The 23,744-nt window shown below is 42.6% G+C and overlaps 2 protein-coding genes across 3 annotated transcripts in view; both read right to left on the reverse strand.

Annotated features, from left to right (window-relative positions):
* Positions 1-9,118: 9,118 nt before the first annotated feature.
* LOC106812999 lies at positions 9,119-12,671 on the reverse strand. Of its 2 annotated transcripts, XR_001394412.1 has the most exons (4): positions 12,354-12,671; positions 11,363-11,619; positions 10,660-11,063; positions 9,119-10,042 (listed from the first exon to the last, which is right to left on the reverse strand). XR_001394412.1 is itself a non-coding variant. In XM_014817045.1 (2 exons), the coding sequence occupies exons 1-2, from the start codon at positions 10,960-10,962 to the stop codon at positions 9,944-9,946; spliced, it is 402 nt and encodes a 133-aa protein (XP_014672531.1). In that variant the 5' UTR covers positions 10,963-11,257; the 3' UTR covers positions 9,119-9,943. The 2 variants fall into 2 exon arrangements, 1 of the variants encoding a protein (XP_014672531.1); XM_014817045.1 differs by lacking the exons at positions 11,363-11,619; positions 12,354-12,671 and having other exon boundaries at positions 10,660-11,257.
* Positions 12,672-17,927: 5,256 nt separating this feature from the next.
* LOC106812960 (norrin-like) overlaps positions 17,928-23,744 on the reverse strand; it is a 10,095-nt gene continuing 4,278 nt past the window's right edge. Inside the window, exons 3-4 of the mRNA XM_014816987.1 lie at positions 19,642-19,725; positions 17,928-18,158 (exon numbers count right to left, since the gene is read on the reverse strand). Coding sequence (XP_014672473.1) covers positions 17,928-18,158; positions 19,642-19,725 — 315 coding nt within the window. The remainder of the gene's footprint in view (positions 18,159-19,641; positions 19,726-23,744) is intronic.

The raw sequence follows: 23,744 nt of genomic DNA on the forward strand, positions 1-23,744 counted from the left end.
CATAATCTCTATTATGTAATATAACAGCGGTGAATAATGTCAAAATTTGTTATTATTCACTCATGATGATAAAAGCTTAGTAACAAAATAGAAAAACAAGTGGTTGCTCCAGCAGACGTGTAGGCAACACTAAGAAAAAACGCAAACTCCTAATTTACGCAAAACAGAAAAAAACCTGTTTGTTGAACAAGTACAAATTAATTTTAAAGCGATCTGTCACTCATTTAGCAACGCCAACGCGGCTAAGATAAAGTTATAAACGAAATAAGTGAGGGACAGAAGTTGGAATAGAAAAAAATATGTGGAAATAAATCTCAGGCGATATTCCCTCATTCGAAGATTCACAAAGTAGTTCTGATGAATGCGATGGGGCACCTTAATTACGATTAGGGTCAGTCCCCTACATGGGTAAAAGGTAGGAAGAAGCTAAATTAGGAATAAACCGGGCCTTGATGTTAGCCAGCAAGTCTGCGGGAATCAACGCCGGCATACCAGCGCTAAATAACTTTGCTTATTATTTCGCTTCTGATATCACTATCGTCAGAGAAACGTGGATCGGCCACCGACGCTCTCTCCTTACTATTTCAGTTTCAGTTATAAAGAAGGCGTTGAAATATTCCGTGCCCACTGCAGATCTTGGTTACGCGCAGGACAAATGCTGATTTGTTAATTTTTATAAAGTTTTAAAATGTCGTTATCGTTATGCGGGGCAGCGACTGCTGATCCATAATAATATTTTAAAAATCGCCACTTCAATATTATGAATGTATGGATGTATGGAATCGCCAATTCAATATATGGAGTAGGCCTATACATACATTATTGTCGCAGACACTGTCTTTCAGTTCCTGTAGATCTGGTAATTAACGGTTTATTGGACGAGTTATTGGTACCAAACGGTCTTGACCCACCTACAGCTAATTCACCATTCAAACATAGGTTATATAATTGACTTTAATAATTTTATATTATTCATTTTTACTGTGCTAATGAAACAGACCATAGACTCGGTCCGTTCGAAAAGTATAGGCATATAAGAACGAAACATCGACAGCGTGGGAAAGCACTATATAACATTAATCCACACTGATAATCGATATAAGAAATCCCAGGGATGCGGAGATAATATGATTTAGAGTTTACTTCGTATAGCGAATGTTACAAATTAAGAACTCAGTTGGTCCGAGAAACGGTAATTGGTTCGTATATGCGCATGCGGCTCGTGGCGCGCACATTATATTAAAATAAATAACCACCTACCCCAATCAATCATTAATCCGAATTGAGCTTCGGACGTAGCTAATACGCTTATAACGAAGTGACACGTATACGTCAGGTGCCCTGATATCAGACACAGTGCACGGTTATTTATTTTCTCTACCTAATGATTAATTGCGTTTGCTTTGAGGATAACTATTACTATACGGCACAGAATCGTTTAGAAATAATCTGCACTCACAGCCATGGAATTCAGACGATGTTCACAACTCGCAAACTCTTTGTATTTTTGAGACATCTATTCGTCTTCAATACGGTCCCTTGGACTTTGAAGACTAATATTTATGAGGTTATCTATTATTTACAGAATCAATGTAACAACATTCCCTTCATCATAGACGCACAAGTAGTGACTAAATCGATATTAGGATATCTGAAGAATAATACATACACTTAGTTTGTAGGTGTACGCTTAAGGAATATCAAAACCACACATGCAAGCTCCTGGCATGCAAACGAAATCTGCTGTTTTAGACATAACGACATACTACTTACGAAATCTCCAAATTATTATGTCCTAAAAGAATACCGCAGACTGACTGCAAACGCGACTGGAATTCAAACACAATTGTCATGGCAACCTAATCTATTGTTCACGTAAAAAGATGTAGATTATTCAATCAGCATGATCGTCATAACAGTTATTGTGACGTAGGCAATATTTATTTTAGCGACAGGCGTGCAACTACAGTCAATAAAAATGTTTATATAGTCATTGTATTACAACTCTGCAAACACTGGTACAAAGTACGACGCTATTCATATCTAGCAGTTTGTTTTATAGCTTATCTAAATAATTTATTACGCATGCATGCTGTACTATAGCTATGCCTATACCAACATGTGATGAAATGCGATATGGTGTCTATAAGAAAGAAATTCAATAAATTACACCAATTACGGCAATTAGCGGGAAATGCACATTTCATTTGGAATTTATAAAAGCTGAAAATATTATAGATAGAGAAGAAGAGAGTGAATCTAGCCTGAATGGGAAAGATGATGTGTTTTCGGGTCCATGAACCCAACTAAACTGTTATAGGTTTTAATGTTTGCCTAGTATGAATCACTAGCATCCGCCAATTACGCAAAGAACGAAAAACTCGTTACATATTATCACTGATATTATATATGCAAACATTATTTATCATACGGAAAATTCCAAAACTGGCCTGACAACTTTTCGGGCGATATCGCGCAGTTTCTTGGAATCGGTCAACTGGTTGGCTACGTAACGAGCTGGCATGTTAAGCACCCTAGATGTTGTACGCAGCACCTCTGCTACATTTATTGTTCCTGCTGATTGCGTTTCGAGCTTTAATTAACACTACGGCGCTTAATTCATGAAATCTGGAACAAATCCGCATTCGCAGACGGTGGAGTCTAGTACGTTCGATATAAACAAGGTTGGCTACAATACACTGCGGCTTGACACCAATGTCGACAGTTGTCTGTCTGTTATTGGCCTTAACTTTTCGATATTGCAGTCTTGAGACTTCGTGAAGCTGTGACTTTGGGTAACTGAAGTAGCAATTAAGGCACGCACACTGCCAATTCTATGCATATGACGATACTTACTGGCCAGGAGTTTATGTATTGGAATGAAGATAAAATAATATAGTAGTGGTCTATTATTATAATTCTTCAATTAATCATCTGCGAAATGCCCAGTAAATAGATACACACTATACACTGTCCCTAGCTGTAGACTTATGCAACGTATAATCATCACGGAATTCGAAAACACATTTCGGCTTTCTCCAAGCTTACTATAAATTGAATGGCAATTGATGCTACTTGGCGAGCGCACTGCAAACGAATCGAAGCACATCAAAGTAATTAAGTTATTTTAGCACGCACAGCTAGTTGAGCGGGATAGAGTAGATAGATAGAGTACACTCGATATACACATTCACGCTCTCACGCGCCCACGCACGCGCACACGTACACGTACACGCGCACACGCACGCGCACACGCACACGCACACGCACACGCACACGCACACACACACACACGCACACGCGCACTCGCACGCGCCCACGCACGCGCACGCGCACACGTACACGTACACGCGCACACGCACGCGCATGCACACGCACGCACGCATGCACGCACGCATGCACGCACGCACGCATGCACGCACGCACGCATGCACGCACGCACACACACATACACACACATATATATTTATATATATATATATTGGAAATTCCCGATATCCGATGGACGATCCGGTGGCCGATAGCAACATGCGTGTTCGCTAACACATGAAATCTAAATACATGAATGCTGACCTGTTTCGTGACAGATAGGGGGCCTACATGGCTTCCCCAAAAAAAACTAGCAGTGGTGTTTTAAGATTTTCGAAGTGGTAACACGTACTAAAGAGCCTGATCGATATTGATATAAGAGAAATTAATCTGGGCCGCATGTTGATATAGTTCTCAGCAGTATAGTAAGATGCAGAAATGAGCGGCTGGTATACGGGGAACGATAGCATCATTAGTTAGCAGCAGTGGTGATGCGGTGGGGCGATCGACTGAGGGGTCGCGATCGATAATTATATAGGCCTATATATCTCACGGTCCATCAGGAACCGAAGCAATTCATTATAGACACTGTACGGAACCGCAGATATGCGCTTAGAGAAGGCCGTGTAATTATATATGGTAGGGGATTGGTCACGTTTGGCATCTGAACGTGGCAAAATTGACGTGAATACGCTCTAGCTAGTGGATGAGCTAGAAGTAAATATAACGAATATATAGGTTACCGATGTAGGAGAGCGGCCCGGTATGTTTCATCTGACGGAATTTGTTGTCCTACGTACAGCCCATGCTATAGCAGCTAGTTTAATAGGGTCGGCTAGGCCACCCGCTCTCTATCTATGACTTGTGTTTTCCTAGCTGGCTTCCGATGATGGTGTCAGGAAACTCCGGATGCTTCGACCACGGGCCACGTATACGTGCTGCATGCTTGCTTGCTATTTATAAGCTCGGTGAGTGGCGAATGTTTTGCGAAAGCGCGCAGTCGGTGGCAACTATATTCTACTCGCGTCGCCAAATACCTTGTTCGTTATAACCGACCGGCGAACAATTGTTATTATTCCCCCCTGATTATATCAGGAGCTAGTGTATAATATAGACTCTGTTAGTCTCTTAATTAGATGTAATCTCGTTATTAGTCTCTTAAGTCTATTCTCTTATTTAGGAATATCAGACTTTCTAATAATCCTCTATATATTATATACTCCTGATTATATACATATATATAATAATATGCGAGTCTGTTTTGGGAATTCACGGTGACAAATAAATATGTGCAATATACGGCATGAATGCGCCTGTAATGTATACGGATCTATAGGGGCGTATGCATAACGGCGTATATATATATATATATATATATATAGGGGCGTATGCGATATATAGGGGGCCATAGATCCATATATTTTTTCTGCATTTCTGCTAAAAGTAATCGGCACCGGGGCACGGTGGGACTGAGGATATACGGTGCATGACACAGATACGGTACAGTATAAGCTAGCTTGCGCGTTATACATGTTTATTAGGTGCGTACATTTAAAGGTTTTATGTCAGAAACGAGTCTTTCAGAATAATTTTTTTCTAATAATTGGCAATAGCCTGTACGTACTAATTAATATACATTATAAATGTCAAACGCATGCCTTCTGGGCGTATAGAAACTGAAAGGAAATATTGGCAAGATTAACAGTCTTGCCAACTGTTCAAGTATCTCTATAGCCATCATGCACGGCTCCATTGAACTGCTTGTAAAAAAATCACAGGCAACATCTGGGAAATTCATGTCACAGAACAGATGGTTACGTTTTACGCAAACGGTAGATCTGCTGATTACGCCCCATCTACCGGACAGTGGCGCATAGCTGTACCCGAACTGCAGCTGAGTATGAGGCGCGATGGGGGGGGGGTACAGATCAATCCTATAGGCTTATAGATCGGCTAGCCGACGGTCGGCGTGTACAGCATCGCGTACAGTAAAACGATATAACGATAAAGAAGTCTTTACGTTGACGTCGGCTAAGTAAATCGGGAAAATCTTATATCTATCAAATTTGAGAGGGCCGCGACGATCGCATATGCTGCTTATCTTAATTACTCATCAGGGATTGTTCCTTTCTCTTTGGCTTCGTGGTTTTCTAGAGCTATAAAGTTTAATCCAGCTGAATGCGTCAAATAACACTGACAATACAATACCCATGCAATGTCTCTAGGTTTGCTAGTTGGAGACGCGTTTATTGATATTGCATCCGTTTGCACTCTGGCGCATATTGCGTATCGCTCTGTTTTTGAACATATATATCGATCGCCATGGAAAGAAGTTCCCGGCTTGCAACAGGAGCGCATGCAGAACCATCCACCGGCAGAGGCGCATCTAGCGGGAGGTTGGGGGGTTGCACCCCCCACCCGTTCAGCCACTGACTACTGTTATGATGATACTAGTAAAATGGGACTAAAAATAAAAAAGTCAGTCTGCAGGCTGATAGAAACTGGGGATTTCCCCGGTGACCACACACAGCTGCCTGAACTGTCAGATCCTGAACACTGTCACATTGGGGGAGCACTAAAACGACCCTAGCACCTCGTGGCTTCGGCACACGTACCTAGCTTCACTCAAATATCAACCCCCTCCCCCCGTCTCCTGAAAGCTAGATTCGCACCTGCAACGGGCTTTCATTTTGTTAATAGATAGCGAGTAGGTGGCTGGGGTACGTCGCTGTATGCTCCTATAATTAATGGGCTTCGGGCTAGGGCATGTGCAGGCAGCCGGTTTTATCGTTTACGTTTATCAACGTTTCGGTGGCTCTCTTCAGTACTAAATTCTAAACGTGATGATCGTTAGATAGCTATCAGAAGTGGTAAAGATTTACTCTTATGACTGGGGCAGACGTAGCTCTAGTACTATAGCCCGCGCGTACAGTTGCCGCTGGCCAGTGGCAACTGTACGCGGGCTATAGTACTAGAGCTAGGGCAGACCCAGTGTGTTCGCGAGTGGCCAGTCACGCCCCCTACTGGACGAACAGGCGATGACGTGATTCATCGCACTTAGCGTGCACTTAGCACCTATATGATACATCGCCACTGCTTTCTTATCTCCTTCTTCCTAGTGCACGGGTACTGTAGATCTTTTATATCAAAGTTTACGAGCACAATGGGCCATACCGCGTTCTCCCACTCAGTTTACTCCGCGATCCGACTTACATGAACTTTTCACACATTTTTTTCGCTATTCAAGATAAAGAAAGCAAGGCAGATAAAAGGAAAGTGAGATGGAGAGTGCGAGAACGGGTGGAAGGGATGGAGGAAGGCAACGGGAGGGAGGGTGAAAGGAAGGCGCAGTAGGAAGGGAGCAATTTATTTCTTCAATTTCATATTTATATGGATGGCTAATATATATGTAGCATGTAATTATCAAACCTATTCTAAGCGCAACTTCTAAGCGCAATCTTCTCTTGCACACTGCTCAAGTCTATCAACGATGCAAGCCAGCTACTACGGCTGCAGCGTCATGATCGCACCACTAACTACTAACAACGTTGAAGCAGTGACTTGAAACAGAAAATCTAATGAAATGCATAAATATGCATTCTTCAGAAGGCCCATGCTAGCTCTTAGGCGAAGCACTGTCAGAACACATTACTATATAACGTCGCCACTGGATCCGTCCAGCGCAGCTATGGTGAAGCAAAAGAGGTGATGTGGTATCGACCGTCATACCATCGTCAGGCGCGAACCCATCGATTTTTGGCCCTGCTTCCTTAATACCTTGGTTAGGTAAACACACCGTGTTGACAAGCGGGGACAAACATCTCCAGCGTCTCTGGTGTTATAATAAATGTGTCAACATAACCTTATTTCGACTATCGCAAGGAAGACGCACCTTCCAAGCGTATTCACGACTTCCATAAAAAAATTATAGCAGCCAAGCAGCGAAATAGGTGTCGCAAAAGGGTGACTGAAACTGAGATAAATGGATCTGCATTCCAAGACCTGTCCTGAACGCCTACGTCAGTATATAGTAGCAGCTAAAAAAAGGCAAGTTTGACGTTTGATATAGTAGCAAGGCAGCTTGGTTACAGGACGGTCATAAATCCGTAATTGGTTGGTGTGACTGTGTGAGACGCCGGACATGTGTACCTGGGGGCGAAAAATAATAGAACCTGTTCACGGAGACTCGAAACTGGAAAGATCTAATGGTATGTGCTCATGTGTTTGAATTTAGGACACATCTGTACAGGTAAGGTAAGTTGGCGTACGTGTCGCGAAGACGTGGCCGGCCTGGCAAAGCCCGCCGACAAAACGCAAACTATTCCAACGCGAAGGACAAATTCATGACGTCACTGCATTGCGCCGCTTACAGTAGTGCCTTAGGCAGATGGGGTCGTTGTCGTATCAGGTACTACAGATATGTACCCGAGGTAGTTTTAGATTGTTTAGTATTATATTTATGTTTTTATATGAGGTATGTTTAGGGTTAGGGTTAGGGTTAAGGTACACTTCTGTAGTACACGTATGGTACACTTTGTGTATACATATATGTACCTCGGGTACATATCTGTAGTACCTGATACGACAACGACCCCTTCAGCGTAACTTAGAGGTGTATAGCCTGAGTTAGTTCACGCAGTTTACTCTGTTACATTTTAATCTATATAGTCGGTTTTCGTCAAGTCATGCCGTGAATAATGTGATGAGTTCTGAGCAATCTGACATTTGTGCAGCATTTGGTTGATGCCCTATAGAAGTACATCAGTATCAATATCTATATCTATATCTATTTCCATATCTATATCTATTTCTACATCTTTATCTATATCTATATCTATATCTATATCTACATTTACATTTACATCTACATCTCTAACTATGTCTATGTCTATGATCTATGTCTATGTCTATGTCTATGTCGATGTCTATGTCTATGTCTATTTCTATGTCTATGTCTATGTCTATGTCTATGTCTATGCATGTCCATCAATATCTATTGAGCCGGATACAGCTTGTCGTTCTGTGTGCAGGGCTTACGAGGGTAGCACGTAATTTATGTTATTACTTCTAACCATGCAATAAAGCTCTCTTGGTCAGGACCGATTTAAATGCCACAATCTCTGCTATGTTATACAGCACACGACCCCGAGTAACGATTAAGGTTTACTTTAATGTGTATAATGATAACAGGATACATGGTCAGTTCTTTGGTGCCACAGTAGGCCTACCTCCAGTTGCAGAACGCTAATACGGAGGCAGTCGCAATCCACTCATAGACAGCTTTACATTTAGCCGCCATCAGAGGGCAGCACGAGTGTGGTACGGTAAGATTTGAACAAGGTTATGCATCTCTACAGCTTGCTGGCCCAAAAAATTATTGTCATTAAAGTTAGAACTAATGGCTGGAAACGTGCGTATTACCAACTCTGCTTTTTTCCACAAGCAAATACTTGTATAATAATGTTCGAGATAAGCTCAATGTTTATTTAACATGAATATTAGAGAATGCTCTGCACATATATACGTGTAAATTAACTGGATGCAAAGAGACGGGCAATTATAGGCAAGCAATATTATGATTGACCATTATACCTATTAAAATGTTCATTTCTCAAATAAATCGGAAAATGAATAAATTTAGGTAAATTTAGTCTCGCCTGTCAGCGTACTTATCACTGATTACTGCAGGATATGAATAATTACGAGTTTCTGCTGTTATAAGCTAGAAGACAGTAAATGAGCAGCAAACCTGTGTCTGCTATCTTGAGTTTCGCAATAATTGAATTTTCAAACGCTCACACAAAGCAAGTGCATGTAGATACGTAAGGCATATATTTATAGACTGGTATCTATCTCGATATGCAGACAAAGGTAACATAGTGTAGAGACAAGTTACCAGTCGATGGCATCTCGCGAGATCGAAAATCAAGCGCTAGATTTGTTAACAATTAAACGTAAAGAAATCTTGGAATTCAGATCGGTGCACATATAATTGGTGAAACGAATGACACGCGAGTGTTCTATGACATGCCAACCTCACTTGGTGTTACATAAGGTGTACTTGTCAGTATCAGAATAGTCGAAAAAATATGAAAACGGTTGGACAAAACATGAAAAATACTCGCTTAAAATTGACCATTATTTGCGTTTTGTAGACAAATTATGCATTATATTATATAATGCTAAAAAAATTACAGGCCACGCCCTGCTCTACAAGAAATAAAAACGCCGAGTTAACCCAAGCGGGGATATATATAGGATATATAAGTTGAAGATATATGGCCGATAGAATTTATGGGAACCGAAAACCGATGGCAATACGTGGATCAGTTTCTCAACAGTTATAATCACAATTTACCTGAATACGCACAGGAGAATCTTTTTCACTACCAATCAAACTTCAACTACTAGTAGCAGCAAAGGTAAGCGTTTGAATGGATACACATTATAGTGCGAGAAAACATATTGGTTGCCCATGAACATAAATGAAAATACGCGTTTGTTCTGTTTTGAACAAGTTATAGTTGAAACGGTGAAAGACAAATAATTTAAATGCGATTCAATAAACACCTCCGTTGGGTTATTTTATCAGCATGTGTAAGCTAGCAGTAGTCCCATCGTTGATCCTCTGTGCCTAGCTGCACTGTGTGCATTCTGCACGGCATCGCGCCACATCCGGGTACACCTCCAGAAAGTTGTCGTGGTACTCTGGCATGTTACTCCTCAGAAGTACCTATAGAAATCAACATTAATCATGGATAAAAGACATTTAAGCATTCATTCATTATTCAATACTTGATATTCATCATTCGATTATTATTTAAAATCCTTAATAAAAGTCATTTAAAAGATTGAAGAAAAAAGAAAAAACCAAAATTTCATTAAAATGCCTCACATGAAGAAGCCACATCTGCTAAAGTTCGCCATTGCGATCCACGTTCCGGGTATGGAATTCATTGATGTTTTTAAATAAACAGCTTGCAAAAGCTTAAAGAAGCATTGTTTAATAAGCTTTCGTACTTGATATAACATTGAACAGTTTATGAGATACGATATTGCAAATTAATGCCCTCATCTAGCCTTTTCTACAGAATCTGTGTTGATATATTAACTAAATAGTATATTGCCCATTGTTCATTTTCGTACATTCAATTTACATTTCAATATCTTACAAACAAGTATCTGAAATATTCTGCTGTCAAAACTAAAAAGTTCTATCAGCGAGTAAAGCTACAGATACAAGTTAACGTACGTCGATACGAGAATATTCGTTTATCCTAGATTCTATCCTTCGTTATCTTAGACGTCTGATGATATATATAACGCAATAAAGAATAGAGATCACCGTACCTTACGCTGCACGATCTGTGCCCGACATTTGCAGCAATCTCGCGCCTGATACTCTACGATCTTCTGCCTTGAGTAGACCAGCTCGGCTTCGGACAGGTATACCTGCGGCACGAGGTACTTCTCCACGGAGTGCACGCACTTGTGACGCGTCAACGTCACCGGAGAGTAACCGTCATAGCGCATGACGTGCGACGTGTCAAGGTCAAGCCGCTTGACGCAGCTTGCCTGCGTCGACACTAGCGTCTGCGTCAGCCAATAGAGTAGCGTCACGACGCCGACGACGTTGCGGAACTGCAGAGTCATTCTGCTATGGCGTCTTTTTTAAGGTTCCTTGATCTATCCACTCGTTATAGTTAATTGCTTTCTCACGATGAATTGCGCTTGTCACCTTCACCGTCTCAGGTCTATCTTTGTCGCAATAGAAAATAAATCGCGCAGTAAGCAACCAGGCAAAGTTGGGACCGACATCGGTCCTCGGCTAGACCTTCTACCGCAGTATGATATCCGCTAGTAGATGGCGCTGTAATCACATGTCCTATCTTTACACGCGAATGGAAAAGCAATCGCACTCGCGTTGCGTAAATTGATGACCCCGAAAATTTTCTCGATCGTTAGCGCTTAATTCCATAATCGAACGTAAAGATCCTTATAGTCTTCTAGAGATGCTAGCAATGTCCGGCTAATGTGAGATTCCTGTACTGACCTGCCACAATCACATGTGCTCGTGTATCTTTGCTCGTGACTGTGTGCCTGTGCATGCACTCGCTCGTGTATGTGTGTGTGGGTTGGCGAGCGCGATGTTGTATCTAGTGTCTATATCGTCTTTAGGCATGGTGGTGATGTGCACATTCACTGTACGGCAACGGTGGACTCTCGGTGAGGCACGCAATCCCGAATTTCGTAGAATTTCCCGAAGACTACGCGATTTCCTGATGAATCGTGGCTAAACACCAGCGGCAGCTGAAATGAAAACGTGGAAACACATACATAGATGATCAGAAGATGTTTTATATCATGACGATACAACTATCCTATACTATATATATATATATGCCTGCCCAAACTTGCAGTCTGCACGGGGTACTAATCGATCAACTATGCAGGCTTCTTTCATTTCATCACGTATTAAAATTCTTTTTCCGCGATCCTACATTTCTATTTCGAGTTCTCTTCCGTGGTTCAGTTATTGGTAAATCCCCTCAACATCAGAGACCATTGATCTGTCCGCTTGGAGTAACAGACAAGTAGCTCTTTCTAAACGACGATGCGATAGCCGCGTTCTTCCAACGCTGCCTAATAGGCTTCACAACGTCAACGATTTAGCGTGTACGCGTGAAAAATAAAATAACGTAAATAATTAAATAAACACGTAGTCTCGCGGACCGCACAACAATATATTATAAATAATGGTAATAATAATAATAATAATGGCGTTGAGAAGAACCTTAAGGAACTCTCTGGCCACCACACTGCCCAAGAAGTGCAGAAAATCGCACTACTGGGAACAGCACACATACTGCGGAAAATTCAGGATTAAATCCCCATGTCCCAGGTTGGGACACGGCCAACCCAGAAGCCATCGGCTAATGCCGTGATCCATTTTGGAAATAATAATAATAATAATAATAATAATAATAATAGGGCATGCTTATCTCGCTCAGACGCCTGCATGGACGAAGGCTCTAATGAGTTACCTCTTTCGGACGCTTCCCAAGGCCGGTGATGAGACATCTACAGTGACCTCGATTATCCAGGTCGTTGATACTTCTCACTAGCGCCTTCTCGATCACTTTGCGTTCGCGACACACGGGCGTCAGCAGTTCCTCTCTCAGCTTCTCGTCAAGCTCTGGTATCTCGTAGCCGACGGGCGGATTCGGTAAGCCGAGTACGATGTCGCACTGGCAGTGTGATGTGCTGGCTGCTGCTGTCGTGGCAGCGAGGTGGCAGCAGATGACCAGACGTAACAGCGCTGTAGCCGCGGCCCTCACACGAGCGCCCACGGGCTGTCTTCGAACGAGATCTGTAGATTTTTGGGGGGATATGTTAACCTGAAGCATGACGACTGCCTACACTCAGATGCAGAATCCATGTTTGGTATTTATTAGACGCGTGATTAGTGATATTTAAGTATCATTAGCATAATAATTATTTATTAATTAATAATTATAAGTATTATAACAAGGATTTATTATCCGTGTTAATGATCGCTTAATTATTTATTGCTATAGCTGTATCCCTGTACAGCTGTGTGATGCACGCTGCCTAGTTCGTTTGATCGGTTTTACTGCTACATTTTGTTGTAAACAGAAGTGCGTGCACACACTGATGCGTGGCGCACACACGAGCATGCGTTATGTAAATTTAATAATATGTACATGCTGCCTGGCCTTGGCCTCAGTACTTCAGCGCGTATTGTGCATCTGCTGTGACGCTAACTACATTACCGATATCGACTGGATCACTGATCGTAGAGAAAACTCAAAACTTTACAATGAATCCACTCATATGCAATCTTTTTATCGCTCTCTCCAATGAAATAAATTACCTCATTCCAACTTTATGCATGTAATAGCAGAAGCGAGTGAGAACAACCATAGACAGCCAATCAACAATGCATGTATTGACAATATTATTGGAAATGTGACATAAGATATAAATATCGATAGAAGCGTCACTCAATTTCCTTTTGTATATGCGTGTAGAACTAGCCGCGATTATAATAGACAATTAATCATTACCTACATTGTAAGTCTTTAGGTATGATTTATACATGTGAAATTACACGAAGCATTTCATTACACGATGCCAGCCATGTCGCATTTCAAAGAAGTGCATCGCTAATTGTCATAGAATTAACAGATAGATACACGACCTTATCAAGTTCGGTAACTTTTTATAGCAATCATTATATTCATATATTCATATATCCTATATATCATGATATATTCTACAAATTAATAGAAATAGCCTTACTTACCTCGCATGTGGGGCGATTTCGTGCACTAGTTACAATCTGTTGATGGACATATCACACTAGACTTCTGACACTATCGATATCTAGACTGAAGTAGATTAAACCGATCAAGGTATATCTGAGTTTCTGCGGCATCGGGAGCTCACGGTGATGTACCGCATGATGGTGACAAGGCACGTGCGGAATGTATACTGCTAGGCCATTTTGAAGGTAAATGCAATTATACTCTCTCCGCGTGTCCTAACCTCTCCCACTGTCTCCACTAAATAGTCATAAACTGTGTCGTTATACGTTCACAAATTCGTCCGCACTTGTTATTGCACTCGCTAACAAACAGTTCCTGTCATTTTAGTTGGCATATCGCATGCGGTTCGATTCCCGCGTAGATATATAGGCCTATATGACGTGGGTAGTTATAGCGTAGGTGAGTATATGGCGTGGGTGGGTTCCCTTAGGTATTGGCCACGTCCGATCGGCTCATGGGGAAAGCGTTGCATACATGACAGCGTTTGACGACCCGACAGACAGAGGTGCTCAGTCAGCGAAACCCGCTACACACTGCCACGCCTCCAAATCTACAAGTTTATATCTAGATCCGTCATGAAGAAGATCAATTCCCCGTGAAATGTTACCGGAACTCCATTCGTGCTGCGGCATTGCCTCGCACCAGCGAACCTATCGGGCACGGCGCAAGCAACACGAGAACGCGTCATGGCGAACAAAGCGGGCTCAAGGGTGACATTACTGTCTGCAGCGATGTCAATTCGTAGAATCGACGCACATTACGATAATAGCCTACCTAATAGTTTCGCCTCATTTAAACTACACGCAATGGCAAGCATCCCCACGCGTGTGTAGTTGATTATCTATGTGCGACACCAACGCATGGGATTAGCATCGTAAATCATTGTATTCACAATTAAATGTCAATGTACATTGCTTTTAGTGTATGTGCATGTGTGTGCGTGCGCGCGTGGGTGTGTGTTAGCGCCCTTTTGTGTGCGTGCGTGCATGGGTGCGTGCGTGCGTATGGTGTGCTAAAATTCACGAAGATTTCAGCAAGGCTGTGTAGAAAACTATTACGATTTTACTCAATGTGACAAATTGTAGCTATACGCGTCCCTAGGCGTGGTAATCTGCCCGGATCTTTTAGTCACAAGCATGCCGCGTACATGTTTTGCACATATTACGTGTCATGTTAATATTGGTGTGATAATTACATTGATAATATAGCCGCGCACGGTTTTACAGTTTCAACTCGCACACGAGCATAAGCACCGAGTGTAGAAACGGAATAATTCATTCAGACAAGTGGTTAAATTCGATAGTTTCCTTAAACATGATTCATGCAGTTAGCTTCAACACAGAACAACACGCCGCACGATGAATGCCTATATACATCAGGCAGGAGGACGCGGCGGGAGTGTATGCATAACCGTAGGCTGAGCAGATTCCTAAGGGGGGAGTAAAATGTCATGGCTCAACTGTGTAATGATGAGCGACGGGCGCAGTTCTTGATCGACGTCTATAGTGTGGTATAGTAGGGGTGGGTCTGAGAGAAGGCCTTCACGGATAAGCGACGAGAAAAATCACGTTAGGGTTATTTACGATTATTAGTTAAGCTTGTTTTTTAATTTTGCTCCAAAATCTAGGGGCAGCTGCCCCCTTGCGTCTCCCCCACAGGCTACGGCCCTGATGTGAGCTCCAGCATCTAGCAACCCGGTGTCTATACCCGCAAAATGTCTAACCCTTTTGAAATGCACGCTACACGGGCTTGCGACGTCACGCACATCAGCCGTGCGGTAAACTGGCGCATGCGCAAAAGTTGTGCAGATATGGCTTCAGCATGAGAAGAATTCCCAAACTTCGTAAAAAGCGTGGCAGCACGAGGAAAAAAGAGGCATCCGATAAATGTAATGAGAAACGCGCTGTCCGCCTTACCTCTCATGGGTCGAACCTTGGTTGATGGCCGCAGCTAACTAATATCATTGATGCATATCCTGCGCTTGCTCTGGCTTTCTCCCGTGCATCTCCGTGCTTTCGCAATGACGCAAGGTTAATGTATTAGTGAAATCTCCGGCCTGGGCATAGGCTTCAATTACGTGTTCTAAGTAGCACAGATGCATGCAAGAATTCTCAAGCCTTCACTATAGTATTTATACAACATTGTGGTTTTTATGCAAACCCGTTCATTACAATACACTTTGCTGCTTGATTATAAAACGAGACTCGCTAAGAGATTTTCGGGAGTTATAGCGCATAACAAATAATAATGTATATTGCTTGCCTATTCTATTGAATATTGAAATATGCTATATTAAATATTGAATATTGAATATAATATGAATATTGAATCGCTATATTGAAAACATGCAAGATTGGAGCTCAGCAGCCGCTGCTTCGCTTCTACATACCGTAGGTGCGTGTGTGTGATTGTGTTGTGTGTGTGTTGTGCGTGTGTGTGTGCGTGATGTGTGTGGTGTGTGTGTGTGTGTGTGCTGCGTGCGTTCGTGCGTGCGCGCGTGTATGTGTGTGTGTGTGTGTTGTTGTGTGTGTGTGTGCGCGCGTGCGTGCGTGCGTGCGTGCGTGCGCGCGCGCTCGCGCGTGTTTGTGTAGGTGTGTGTGTGTGTGTGTGTGTGCGTGCGTGCGTGCGTGCGTGTGCGTGTGCGTGTGTGTGTGCGTGTGTGTGTGTGTGTGTGCGTGCGCCCGATTGTGGTGTGTACGTGTGAGCCCGCGTGCGCATGCGTGTACATGCGTGCGTGTGTGCGTGTAGGCCCGCACGCGTATGCATGTGTGTACATGCATGCGTGCGTATGTCTGAGCGCGCGTGCATGCCTGTGTAAATTTTATGGGCCCCATTGCCGAGTGTATGCGCAGCCAATGTGTCGTATAAATGCTCACAGTGGCGAAGGCTGACATAAAAGCGATGCTTGTGCGACCTCGTGCGTTACCGCTTGCCGTTTGTTTACTTTCTGCAGTTTGTTTACTCATGGTTTCTGAATGATAAACATCGGCGACTTTCATCTGTTTTTTTTTGCGATGCGCACGTGTTGAGCAAGCGTTAAATAATTTATATTTCATATAGCGTGAACGAGAGGACAACATTCCTCCGTCAATAAAAACTGGAGATGCATATAGCACACCAACCCGACAATAAACGCGTCAATCACATCAACATAAACACGCAGCGCATTTTTATGTGGGATAAATGCTACTTTATGACAAAAATTAAATAATTGATAAAAACAATGGAGCTGTGCTGAAAAATGGTTTAATTACACCGATTCTATCACATGTCACTAACTCGAAAAACGTAGTTTGAACAACTAATTAGTTGGTGACAGCTAACAGTCAATAGCTGAATAAAATATAAGCAAATATTCATCTTGCGTAATGTATACTCTGTATATATACTATTCAGTAAGTATAGCAGTAGTTATCGATGTAACATATAACTAGAGTGAGAAGTGAAATACAAACTGTTTGGAAGCATTCTAATGGCAATACGTATTTATATAAAAATTATGTATTATTATTAAATATTAACCAAAATCATAGCGAGCAGCGTTCTATGGAATCCAAAAAGATTTAAACTTATATTCTATCCAAATTGGCCCGTTTTTATTTTGTCAGCACGCTATGCTGCCTACGAATATAGGCTATGGATGAATTATAGATGTACATATTCTGCTCAATTTAACCTAATAGCACAGTGATTAACAACTAGTATACACACATTAATGTAGCCGTAACTAAACTGTACCAGTGATATTATAGAAAGGTTTGCGAGGATGTATTTGACTAAAAACGACGAGTATATTTCTAGACACACAACACCGGTAATTATATCACAGACTTTATTTATTTTACGTCCCCGTGATTATGGACCAATTAAATTTACACGCTGTACAGAGTAACCGACACGCATTAAATCGGGATGATACAGTCTTATGTCCTAAAGCTGACTGTCTAAATCTATGTGTCAAGTCAGACTCAATCCACGAGTGTCGAAAAGACGGATGCTAGGTACCGATGTCACTACGTTGCGATTGTTCTGGTCACATGTGCACAGAATCTATCGTCAATGCGATGATACTGATAATGTGTCGTTGTGTTTAGCGAGAATGAAGGACACACACCGGGTCTCAGTTGAACACATTGGACACACGCGTTACACGCACGTAATACTCACGAAATCTCACATATATTTTTTCGGAGACGGTTCCCGTGGATAACGCACGCAACACGCACGTGATAACCTCGTGATTCTCGCGTGATGACCATCGCGTGACTGTCACAACACTCTGCAAGGTTCGCAGCCGCAGCGGACAATGTAGCGATAGGAGGCGAACACCTCGGCCACGTCTCCCACGCACACCATTCTGACGGCCTTCATGACCGATAGTCTGTCCTTGCACGACGAGCACGTGTAAGCGAACGGATCGAGCAGGATGGGTTTGAAGGTGATCAGCGGGCTGGCGGAAGTCTTCTTGCAGTGCCCCTCGCATCTTGTCATCAGGATGTGCTGGTGATAGAAACACGGAAGCGTTGTGAGTGAGCGAGCCGGGTGAGGGGGAGGGGGGCTTTTAGTAAGTAATAATCCTCTCGATATATTATAATACTGCCGCTTTTATATTCATGTCTTGTAACATGCATTTAGTCGAACAGATGCGTGCGTTCGCCTGGGTTTGTGTGCGTGCGTACTCCCCAAATATATATATATATATATATTGATATTATATGTAGCGCTTAGGCTCTCGTTACCGCCTGCCTCAGTAATTACTCGAAGTGATTTTTATTCGTCAACCGTTTATTACTTCGTTCCATAGATTACTGTAATTTACAAACGATTCTATATTCAATACATCAGAATATACATGAATATACTCATATACAATATGCATGCTACCTAACATAATTCAAGATCAGCTAAAGCACCACAATGTGAAGTTAAGTAACGAATTTGTATAACATTTCTTTAACATAAATAAAGATTTTTGATTTTAAGTATTGTAATATAAGTATGTACCATGTTTTATGGCTACGCTAACTTTACATGGCGGCAGAGTACACTAACTAAAACATATTCGCAACTGTGGCATGCTGCTTTCATTCTCAACCTGACGCGTAAGCAAGGCCACTTGGCATATCTGTTCGAAGCTCTACCAGTCATGTGATTACATGCGTGATTAACCACAGCAAGAGTGAGTCGCCCTCTATAATCATACACTTAGCTAACCTAAAATTTAGCCTTTACATTATGTAAGGTATCATATATTTTATAGATTAAGCTTTCGAGACAGCATGTCACCCAGTAGAACAGAATGAAAACACAGCTGAATGGTGATAGGAGAACACAAAAACTGCGCTTTCCCATGTCGACTAATAGAAAAAAAACAAGCCATTTACAATAAAAACGTAATGTAAAAGTAATGTGATCGCATTTAAAAATATATTTATACAAATATAATTATGTAAATACAAATAAAAATACAAAATGTGTAATCTCTCTCTCTCTCTCTTTGCGTCTGTGCTCTGACTCGGGGAGTTCCTAGGTGCTCCGGTATCAGGGTTCAGGACGGTGCATCTCAGCCTTGTCGTCTTGTGAGCCTCGTGGCACGTGTTCTGTCGGCGGTCACCTGATCACACGATTTGTCTCATTGTTGTACTGCTTTCGGTTGGCGCTCTGGGTCTCCTCTGTGCTAATATGCAGTCTGTCTTTATGTCTTCAGTGCAAGTACTATTCTCTCTCCTTCTGCATCTCTGCTTTGCTCCTCGCTCGTCTCTTCGATATTTGTCACCGACTGAATGCAGCCACTTCTGGGATTCTCCAGTCTCCCCCCCCTCCTCGCATCTTCCTCTGCTCTCTTCTCTCTCCTCTTCTCTCTCGTCATGCCACTACACTATAGTAAATGATGGAATTATATCAAAGTTGCGAGTTATAGTTCTGTTTCTATTCATTAAATTTATTTCTACAGTGTGTTTTGTTCTAGCAGTAATAAATGTACCTTGTTGGTGCAGTTCAGCGTCGGATGACTGATGGTCTCAACAAAGTAATGCTTTTGGCAGTGACCAGCCTCGACATTTGCGGACTGCAGTATTCCGCATATCAGAAGAAACACCGCCAACCATAAAGGCGCCGATCGTAGTTGTCTGCAGTAGTATCCGCCATTGGTAATCTAAGTGTCAATTAACACGAGCGCAGTACGCGAGTTACTTTAGTAAAGCAATAAAAGACCTCGATGTTGTGTTTCTATGTTATATATCTACCGCGTTGCATTTTCGCTCTAATTTCATCGGTAACGATTGACAGAAGTTGACGATTGAAGACAGTCGACGGATAGTTGACAGCTTCTGCATCAATTTTAATTAATAATATAATTATTATTAATAGTAAATTAACATTTAATTGTTATTATAGCTACATTAGAATACAAAATAGTTCATCACTACAGACCTAATTCCCAAAGGGAAGATTTCTATAATTCTATAATAAATATCAAGGGTTTAATCATTACACCTACCGAATATGATGCGTAGCAATTACAATGTTATATGCCCAGCCAACAGTAGTTCGTCAGCTTCACGTGACCAATCTATAATTTTTCACACGACCACGGTTCTTGTACGACGGACTTCTTGTTCGCCGTGACGCACTCAGATCATGTCACCCGTCACTGAGTAAGTAGTGCATGTGTGTGTAGTCGTCGCACACATCTCACATCGCATCTTCCATCGCTCCCTTCTGCCAATCGTCTTCTTATACAACTGTTCCGCACTCAGTTCCCCAAGTTTTCCTGAACCTTCCTCTGCCTCCAATACGGCAAGGTCAATCACTAAAATTCAAGTATCGGCAGTATCAACTCCGTCGGGCCGTGAGGGGCGGGTGGTATGGGCGCGTGTCCTGTGGTCGCGTCCACGCACGCATGTAAGAGGGAGCGCGCGCGGCTGGGTCGGTCGTCGCAACGTGCGGCGCGCATACATACAGGGCTTCTTGCTTCGTCCATCGTTCTCCACACACGAGGCGTGCTTCCCCGTTCTCCCCGCCTTGATTTCACACCAGGCTGTATCTCCCACCCAGCTGTAGCCAGCACTGACGCTCCTATCGGGACATCTGGACGCGAGTCAGTGCGCGATCCCCACTCCGCCGTGGGTTTTCTTCCGCCCATGCCAGACGAAGCAACCACGGCAAAGCTGTGTCGGGGCGTCTCCTAGAGACACGCAGCCGCACTCGCTACATACCTTCGTTCAGCCCCGGTGGTATCGTAAAGTTGATTAAACCCGGCCACATTCCCGATTGAAAGCGGGTCGTTATAGCTTGCGCTGCTGAGTACGAACGAGCTTTTGGATGAACCAAAACCAATAAAGCACAAAGTTACGAAATTGTCTGGCAGGCTGCCTTACGACTATATTTGCATGAATGCAAAAATGCGTATACTGATCAAAGCCGATATTGGGAAACCACTAGCCACGCGATCATCAAGTTTATATATTTATGCCTATATCTACATCTATATTTATATCTATATAGGATATATTCATATCTATAACCATGTTTGTCTATAATATTTATATCTATATCTATTGCTATATCGATAGCTATAGCTATATCTATATTTTTATTTTTCACATCACATTACTAGAGGGTCTATGTTCCCTCATTTTAATCCATACTTTTAACAAAATATTTTTCTTGACACATACGCACGGGGCATACGCAAACAGCCTTAAATGTATGCTAAATTATAAAAAAAAACGAACAAACAGGAATTCGCGTAAAACTTCACTCGCAACAAAGCATCCTAAACGTTATGGGGAAATATCAAACATGGGAATCTTCTATCTTCGCATGAGTTATGAGTGATTGCCGACCGTGACACATGAATGGACTTCAGTTCGTCCCCCTATGAGGATAACTAGCAAGCGCAGTCACTGAGCAATCACTTGTGATAGACCGACCATGTACTAAACAGAGGCCGCAGTGTTTGTCGACCGTGGATTCGCATTCCTTGCTCGTTAGATGAAGCCATTCTACAAGCACGCTGCGACCACACGCGCTTATGCCGCCCTATACGCTACGGCTTGTCGACACAGCAGACGTAGACAAAGGACGCGGAACGTAATGCGACAGTTTATGTTATGCTATATGTGGTGATCGAGACGCGTAGTTAATACATAAAATTTATTAGTCCCCCTGGGTTCGGTCGCGTTGTTGCCTAATTACGTATCTAACTGAATCTATCGATTCACGTTCTGAGCGCATTTCAGATGTTTGTTGAATGTTATCTGACTAAGTGCCTATATCGATTACACCACTTTCTGGTGACCAATTGTCGGTTGGGGCTGTTGGGTCGGATGGGTCCGTTGTAACAAATTGTCGTATTTTAGATATAAATAGTTTGAATGTAATTGAACTTGCTATCTGATTGCATGCATGGTATCAGTTGTGTATAAAAAAAAGTCTACAAAATAACAGTAACATTTACGAAATAACCAATACGTATGCTGCACAACATATGTGTGTGTGTGTATGTGTGTGCGTGTGTGTGTGTGTGTGTGTGCGTGTGTGTGTGTGTGCGTGAGTGTGGTGAATGCATGTGTGTGTGTGTGTATGTGGTGTGGTGTGTGTGTTGTGTGGTGTGTGTGTTGTGTGTGTGTAGGTGCGTGAGTATGGTGAGTGTGTGCGTGTGTGTGCGCGCGCGTATGCGTGTGTGCGTGAGTGTGGGTGAGGTGTGGTTGACGCGCGACGGTGTGTGGTGTGTGTGCGTGTGTGTGTGGTGTGTGAGTGTGGTGCGTGCGTTGTGCTGTGAGTTTATCGTAGTCTACAGACGTCTAGAGTATTCATTTAACCAGTTTTGCAAAAGTGATTATATTAGTTTTATCCATAACTTCTCCTTACATAACACATTAGTACTATAATTGAGATATTATCTACTAGCGTATATACGTAGCTGATATATTGGGTCAGGAGTGTCATCTAGAACTTTTCTAATTAGAGTGCTATTATACGGTCCGATTTACTAAATAAAACATATATCCCCCTAACGCCCTCATATAATCATAACACCTCACCTCATCGCTGAAATAACCGGGGTACGTGCATAAGCCAAATGGTACTAAGAAGGCCTAAGAGCAGCTTCGGAAGCGCAGACCTCGCGCCAGGCGCAGCTTCAATTCTCCCACACACCACGTCCCGCCATTGCAGCAATTTAAATTTGTTAACCCGCCTAACACAGCAATAATTCTTGGCAATGAAAAATTCAAAATTCAATTAATTAATTAATTATAAAATCTAATATGGATCCGGAAATCACCACGCCAACATTGTAATAACTGTCTAGAATTTGAGCACCACTTCCTGCACCTATCCGCTTGAAAGGTTTTATTTAATTAAGTTGGATCCGATCACCACCCACAAATTTAATCATGTGCTAAGTCTACCCGCATTTTCTGACCTATCCTGCAAGGTTTTACGGCTCTGGCCGCCGAGCTCTGTCGCGGTCACGGAGTTAAATTCTAACTAGATAACTCCCGATGGGACACAACCTTATAGCAAGCGCGGTGTCTGATGTTGCTCTTGAATTGGGTGGGTACTCGACTGTGTGTGGGGAGCGCGCCGGGGGGCGCTACTGTGTGACGATACTTGGTCTCAACTGGCCCGCCGGGAGGGTTCGATAGGCTACAACCAAGCGCGTGCTCGCCTTGGTATAGCCTGGTGCCCTTGTGCCGGCCGTATGCTCGATTGTAGGCGGGTATAACAGGGTCGTATAGTTTTGTCCTGTGCATGCATGGCACCCCCAGCGGGGGCGTTGATAACTTTCTGTGGTGTACCGAGTCTTGGTTCCTAATCTAAATCTGGACTGGATATTTTCAATTTTCTCATCAGTTCAATTCACAGTTTTCCAATCATGGTTCACATCATTTTTTCACATGATACAAATTTCGAAAACAATCACAACCGAAGATCATTGGATATTACTGTGTACATCGCGGCGCTCAGCCATTTGTCGTCCGCTCAATCCGTATGAGCTGGTACGGCGCTAGCTGGCGTATGGCGTATGGCTCGCTAATAGATTAGGGAGAGGAAGACAATTTGCTTATTTAAAGCCAA

Source organism: Priapulus caudatus, unplaced genomic scaffold, assembly GCF_000485595.1.
Source record: "Priapulus caudatus unplaced genomic scaffold, Priapulus_caudatus-5.0.1 Scaffold22, whole genome shotgun sequence".
NCBI lineage: Eukaryota > Metazoa > Priapulida > Priapulimorpha > Priapulimorphida > Priapulidae > Priapulus > Priapulus caudatus.